Below are 7,335 nucleotides of genomic sequence, written 5' to 3' on the forward strand. Positions count from 1 at the left end.
TGTTTCCTGATTATCAATCAGTTTCTTGAGATGTTCCAAACCAGATAACCCCTTGTCAATAGAAAAGACAATGATTTACACTATTGAGAATGCTTTGAAGAAGCTGAACTGAGGGTATAAAAATCTGTAAAAAAAAGCAACAGTGTGTGTGCTGACACCACCCGCTGTTGTTCTCGGGACGCTGGAAGAACATATCGTCTCCCTTCAAGGATTGTGCTAGGAACTTTGCCTGTCAGCTTTGAGACCCAAGGGTCTTGGATTGGTGAGATCTCAGCGCGTACTCTCTCTCTCTCTCTTTTTTTTCTCTAGGAATAGCTAAGTTTCCCCAAATACTTAGTGAAACCAGGGTAATACTGTAATTGTTGGTGTTTGTTTTTCTTTTGCATGTCTATTACTACTAGTGCCATTATGTATTTCATATACTTAGCAATAAATAACTTTTATAGTCAAACTGGTAGTAACTGGGTATATTTTTCCTTCTCTGCTTCTCCTTCCTCACGTGCTCTGCAGCAACACATCTTTTACCTAAGCTAAAGATCCCTGTGAAGCCCAAAAATACTGTGGGGTCTGCTCATCAAGGGGCTAAAATTGGGACATGCTGAGTTTGAAACATGTAAGGGGATCAGCTTGTACAGGCTAATTGACCCAGTTTGGCTCCGACGTGCCCTAATGAACTAAATGCTAGCCCATGAGGGTGTCAGCTGGACACCCAGCCGGATTCAGAGGGATTCTGTTTACCTGTGTGCTTGTGTCTAACTGCAGTTTATTGTTGCTCTGATGAACTGATTCTTGGCATATGAGAGTGTCAGCCTGTCCATGCTGATCAACCCAGCTGGGTCAGGCGTGTCACATTAATCTGTGTGTGTTTGTGCGTATGACTGATTTGGTGACTGGAGGAACCCAGCCCCATTGAAACTGAGTCCTGCAAGATAGCTCCATTGGGGGTGAGGACTTGCAGAAGGGAGAGATACAGCTCCGTATAGAAACACAAGTAACACAAGCAGCACATTGATAGAATTACCAAGACCCTAGAAATGTGTTCCTAATAAAATAGCACACCCCAAAGTAATGGGAAAATCTGCTAACACAGGGGGGAGGGGCAGTAGATCCTGGGTTGTCCTTTATTTCAAAAAGTGATCTTCACCCCCAAAAAGGTTGGAGAGCACTGTTGTACTGTCAACAATAAATTGTACATACAGGGCTTGCTGTCACACACTATGGGTTATGTAATTGTTCAAACCCAATACAAATAAATATATATTGTACCAACATTTACAATGATTTACTTGTCATGCAACCCCATTCAAATCAATGGAGTCGCACAGGGTGAAACAGAGGACAGTTCTTAATGCCATTTTTCCCTGTCAAGCTTTTCTCTCAGGGACACGAGGCATTTTATATTAAACAGTATCACCTACCGTATGAAGACAATTTTCCATTGTATGAAGGCAATTGTATGTAATCTACATACAGATAGTTTGGAAATCTAGTCTCCTGTGCAGGAAGCAAAAAAATCAATATTGACTGGCATGGGCAACAAAAGCATTATTCAAAGTCCATTCAAATCAGTGGAATTCTTCAGATTAAATATAATGGTTCTGATTCAGACCTAAAGATATTCAAGAAAATGCACAATTCAAACCAGGATTATCAGTGAAAGTTTACACTTTTAAAATGTTGATAGTAAGAGTACAAAATGAACATATAAAAATGAATGTTTACCTGACTCTGAAGTTAGGAATTTAACAAGTAATGGAATACCCTGGTGTTCCCAGATTGCATTTTGATTACATTTGTTCTGGATGCATAACACTCTGATGCAGTTTATCACATTCACTAATAAATCTTGTATTTTACTTTTTAAAAGATTTATTAGAGGAGGAATTCCACCCTAAATGAGTTAAAAAAAAGCACAACACATTTCTGTAATATGGAACAGTCCTAAAAAAGGTCACTGCAATTTTATGTCACGTAGCATATTATATTGATACCTATATTTGTATTTTTGAGATAAAAGTGAAATAGGTTATGCCAATTATGAAAATGACTTAATTTTAGAAAAAGTAAACAAATAAATTCCCATCCTTAAAAGGTAAAGAATGTGAACATAACTATCAGTTCTTATATTAGGACTCACCAGCTCAGCAATGATATTCTGATAACTGTCGAACTGGGCAATATCATATAGGATAACAGCACAGCGAGACTGAAGTTCAGGTTCACCAGAACTCAATAACTCAATTAACACTGAAATGCCTCCTGTTTCTACAAAGGCCTTTGAAATGGGAAGATGTGTTGATATGTTACTCAGAACTCCTGAAGCTGTACATGCCAGTTTGATCGGCTGGCTTTTTAACAAATTGATTAGAGCGGGTATAGTACCTGCAAGAAAGAAAACAACCTCAACTGCAGTCACTGTGGCAAAATATGTGTGTGTGTTTTATACACACACACACACACGCTAAACAGTCATTGTATAAAATATGTGAAAGAGTCCTGGGAGCAGAACCCATAACACCCCCATTCTTCCCCCACAATACAAGTACTTTAACCACTAGACTACAGTCTAGTACCTCTCCTTGGTGCTCTTCCTAGCTCAGTATACCTCAAATTCTTTTCTGCACTATAGCACAACTTAAACAAAAAAGTGGAGAATTTCCCATCCATGTAATCTCCCCTATATTCTGACAGCTAAACTACTCTTCTGAGAGGTCAAGCTGTGGGTCTGAAACACCTCAGGCTAGAGAATAGGTTTAACCTGGCTTTCCTCATTTCCTGGGTAAGTGCTTCAACCACTGCATTTATGCAAAAGTTGGGCACCACCATCTCAACAGTTCATGTTCTAAAAGGAAAGAGTAAACTCTGCTCAGTTAAAAAAAAAATAGCACAGGTCCCTATCTTCAGGAGATGGTTTCAGATTCTGGGTTCTGACTGTGCCCTAAGGAAGTTTCATTATACTCCTGTCCCCAAGTCCTTAATCTGTTGGCTGTTTTGGATCCCATTCTGATGCACCTCATTCTCCTCATCGGCTGTGTTTAAAACTTTCTTTCCAGCTGAAATGGTCCTTTAAGAGAGGCAACTGTTTTATACTTTGACCTATGTACAGATTTAACTTATCAGATATTTTATTCTCTTCATTTTGAACTGACCTGAAATTCTTCATGTTGGTTTTTTGGACATACAATTGTGAAATCCCTCATTATTCCACTTTCTTGATAACAACTGTTGACACCATAATTAATTTACAAAGACCAATCAATTTAAGATGTTACAACAAATACAACAAAATCTCAAGTATACTTGCTGTGTTGTTTATATCACCTGCATCCAAAATGCACTTCCAGTAGAAGTCTTTTGCTAAACAGAGTACTTCCAAGGACCTAACTGCCATTTCTTTCCTCGTAGAATCTTCACACTGTAACATCTCTATTGAGAATGTAAAACACTTTAAAAAACATTTTCTTTGCACAACACAACTGTAATTGAATGGAAACTAAAGATTGTTTAATTTTAAAAGTAAAATACTTTTTCAGTTATTCTACTTAATACCTTGACTACAAAGACCCTATACATGGGCCGGGAGGCTGCTCCAACATGCTGTAATTATGATTAATTATGATTACTCGAGTCTGATGAAGCGTGGTAGTTACTATGCTCCAGTCAGCTTCCATGTCCCTGTGCTTCAAAATGGTGGCAGGGATGCTTTAACAAAAGCTTGTTCAACGAGCTTTCGATAAAGTGCCCTCACTGCCAGTTTGAAGCACAGGGACACAGATACATGAGATGCTCTGCGCACTTTAGAGCAACTCTTGGAGCAGCTCTAATTAAAGTGCTTGCCTCTCAACCTCCCCCCCCACCACCCCAAGAGTACATGTAAAAAAGCCCCATATATCTTAATTGTGCTAAAGTCAAGCACGATGAGTTAATTACTGAATGAAGGAAAGTTCTTGGGTAAAGGACAATTCCTATTACAACTAGAAAAAGCCATTTTCTTACATGCACCTCTCGTCACTGTAATGTCTCCCTTTAGCCTTTTCTTCCCCTGCTCTCTTCCCCCTCCCCTCTCTACTTTACCTTTTGTCTTTCTAATTATACCTATTTACATTCTCACTGACATCCTGCCACACTTTTAACTTCTCTCATTTCTTGGAGTCTTAGAACAGCAGAGACTCCCTATGCCTGAAGAAGGGTGACTGCGCCTGGAAGCTTGCTAAGAACTTTTTCCCAACTACTCAGTTGGTCTAATAATAGATATCACATCTACTCAACGAACTTTGCCTGTGAGTGAGATTATATTTTTATGGGCACGCCAGTATAAAAAAATGAGTTTGTAAGGTTTAATTTTAAAAATTAAATTGCTGATCCTGCTTCTGCATTATGAAAGGTTGACATAAGTCTTTCTGATCTGTAGCTGAAGGTCCTAATCCTGCAAACATTTACACATATGAGCATTTTTAATATTTGAACAGTTCACTGAGCTCAATGGGACTACTCACAGGAATAAAACTAAGCAAGCATTGCATCTGAAGGATAAGGACATGAAACAGTGGGATAAAGAGCAAAGGTATATAACAGTAAAATATAGTGATCCCAACTGTAACTGAAACAGCTTCATAAGGATGCGTTCTAGAAATGCTACACTTCATGTAGCAATCTGATATATTTTACATCCAAACTAAGAGGTATGAACCAGAATGATTTAAATTATCCCTGCACAACCCTACACAAGAAAATGAATGTACCCAAGGGCAACTAGAGACATAATTTACCGGTCCAAAATTCAAATTGTATTTCTCATTATTTGTAGTGTGGTTTGGAAAGAATTTCAGATAGGTGTGTTCTCATCATTTTAGAGAAAATGGCAGGGGTTAAAGTGAATGTTTCTTTGAGAAAGAATTTGTGTGCTTACCTACAAGAGTAATCCAAACTGGAAGATCTGGATTATTAAGTTCTATTAGATGTTTAAGAATTTCTGTGTGAAAGTACAGCACTGCTAAATTAATTATGTTGTTTCCTTCACTATCAGTTTTTTTCCAATTGGCACCAAGAGAAAACAAATACTGAAGTGTGTCCAATGCTCCAGCTGAAGCAGCAAGCAATAGTGGATTAGTACGATATCTACAGGGACACAGAAATATATCATATCATCATTAATATGTAGCAAAAATGTAGAGTATGAAAACATTTGATATGTAGTTATTAAAACTTTATCATCATGGTTTTTCTTATTAAGATTTAGTTTGATTATTAAACAATTATTTAAAAAAATGGAATCCAGCAGAATGTGAATGTGTACATTCCCAAATCAGATGCATCTGTGGAGATTTTTTAGTTTTATTGTTCACTTACATTTTCATCACTAAATTAAGCTTTCTTGGGGCTCTGTCTAAATCCTAGGAAGGTCAATAGCAGTTATCTATTCAATGGAACATACATTAGATACTTATTTCCTATTGCTCAAGGGTAGACGGTAGTATCATGATACTAAGAATGATTTTCAGCATTTCAGTAGGGGTATAAATCTCTTCTCTCCTGCCCTTCTATTGTTTAAATGTATCACAGGACTCGGAGGCTAGGGACACAAGTTACACATAGATAGGTTTAAGTGATCAAAAACTGGTTTAAACCTGTTTAAACAGAACAGAACAGAAGCTCAGTGCACATACACCAGTTTCAAAATAGCCCAAACCGGTTTGAGATGGGTCAGCCAGAATGGCTGATCTACTCAACAGGGCTTTAAACTAAGCTTGCTGGGGGATGGGCGGACAAGCAGCAGTTCAAGTCCACCAAACATCAACTGCAGAATCATTAAGTCATGCAACACAAGGGACACAAGTAAACTCCCAAGGGAATTCACTCCTACCCCAGCCCAGGGATGGGACTCTTCTAGGAATGCTGGGAAGCCTAGGACCTCCGATGGCAGGCTTACTTGCCTGTACACAAATGCCAGGAGCCTGGGGAACTGGCCCTGCTGCTAAGCAAAAATTAATACAATCTCATAGGAATAACAGAGACCTGGTGGGACTGCACCTATGACTGGACCATAGGTATAGATGGTTATACCTTGTACAGGAGGGATCGTGTTGCTAGAAAGGGCAGGGGTGTAGCTCTCTATGTGAAGGAGCAGTACACTTCCCTACAAGTGGAGTATGACACCCAAGAAGGGTGACTCAAGACCCTCTGGGTCAGATTACAGGGGGAACGTGGTGAAGGGTATATAATGGCAAGAGTCTACTACAGGCCTCCTAACCAAGAGGAAGATCTTGACCACGCATTTGCAAGGGAACTGACAGAGGCATGAATGATGTGTGCCCCCAGCAGCTGGGGGAGCATGGCTGCGCTGGCGGCGGAGGGAGCATGGCAGAGGTGGTGGGAGCCCAGCAGTGGTAAACCAGGGAGCTCCCACAGATGCCGCCGGCACTGGAGGTGGTGAGGGGGAGGAAGAGGTGGTGAGAGCCAGTTAGCGGTCAGCGACCACCCACAGCCACTGCCGGCAGCAGCGGCGCCAGTGGTGATCGTGGACCGCCTGCAGATGCCGCCAGTGGTGTTGGCAGTGTCTTTTTGCAGGGGGTGCACCACCACGCTTAAGGGGTGCACGTGCACCCCCTATGCATTGCCCCTGGGCAGAGGCTGCATGCTCTCAGTGTATGGTTGCCATGGGTGACTTCAACTACCCTGACATCTCACGGGAGGCGCACTCTGTCAAATCTGATCTGTCACATAACTTTCTCACCTGCATTGATGAACTCTACTTGTCTCAAAAAGTCTACGGGGCAGCAAGAGGTAAGGCACTCCTGGATCTGGTACTGGCCAAAGCGGATGATCTAGTGAGCAACCTGAGAATCGAAGTGATGCTGGGAGACAGTGATCACGAGTTGATCACTTTCTCTACCCATTGCCAAGCTGGCAAATCAGTCAGTGTCCCAGGGGAGCTGGGGTGGCAGGAGGACCCCAGGCTGAAAGAGAGCCCCACTCACCTTTCGTAGAGCCTGAAGAGACGGAGGAGAGGCGCGTGGCGAAACCACCGGTGAGAGTGATTAGCCGCATGTATATATAGCTGCGGCCGAGCAGCGTGGGCAGGAGACGCCACCCGGGAGAGATAAAAAGCGGCCCCGACGATGCGGCGGGGCGGCTGATGAGTGGAGGCTGGAGGGAAGAGCCCTCACATGGAGGGAATCAGCCGCTGTGCCCGGCAGTGTGGAAAGCCGGGGGTGGAGCCAGGAGAGGCTCCGACAGCGCCGACAGCAGAGCTGGCAGGGAAGCCAACTGTAACGCAGAGAGTCGAGCCGGCAGGAAAGACGGCTGCAACACCGGAGGCAGAGCTGGCTGGGGAGC

The 7,335-nt window shown here is 42.0% G+C and overlaps 1 protein-coding gene across 1 annotated transcript in view; it reads right to left on the reverse strand.

The window, feature by feature from the left end:
- Positions 1 to 7,335, reverse strand: part of ANKAR (ankyrin and armadillo repeat containing) — a 49,836-nt gene that overhangs the window by 24,509 nt on the left and 17,992 nt on the right. The window contains 4 exon segments of the mRNA XM_025193101.1: positions 1,723 to 1,891; positions 2,138 to 2,382; positions 3,322 to 3,426; positions 4,910 to 5,118. Coding sequence (XP_025048886.1) covers positions 1,723 to 1,891; positions 2,138 to 2,382; positions 3,322 to 3,426; positions 4,910 to 5,118 — 728 coding nt within the window.

The sequence above is a fragment of the Alligator sinensis genome, unplaced genomic scaffold (assembly GCF_000455745.1).
Source record: "Alligator sinensis unplaced genomic scaffold, ASM45574v1 scaffold555_1, whole genome shotgun sequence".
In the NCBI taxonomy this organism is placed as follows: domain Eukaryota; kingdom Metazoa; phylum Chordata; order Crocodylia; family Alligatoridae; genus Alligator; species Alligator sinensis.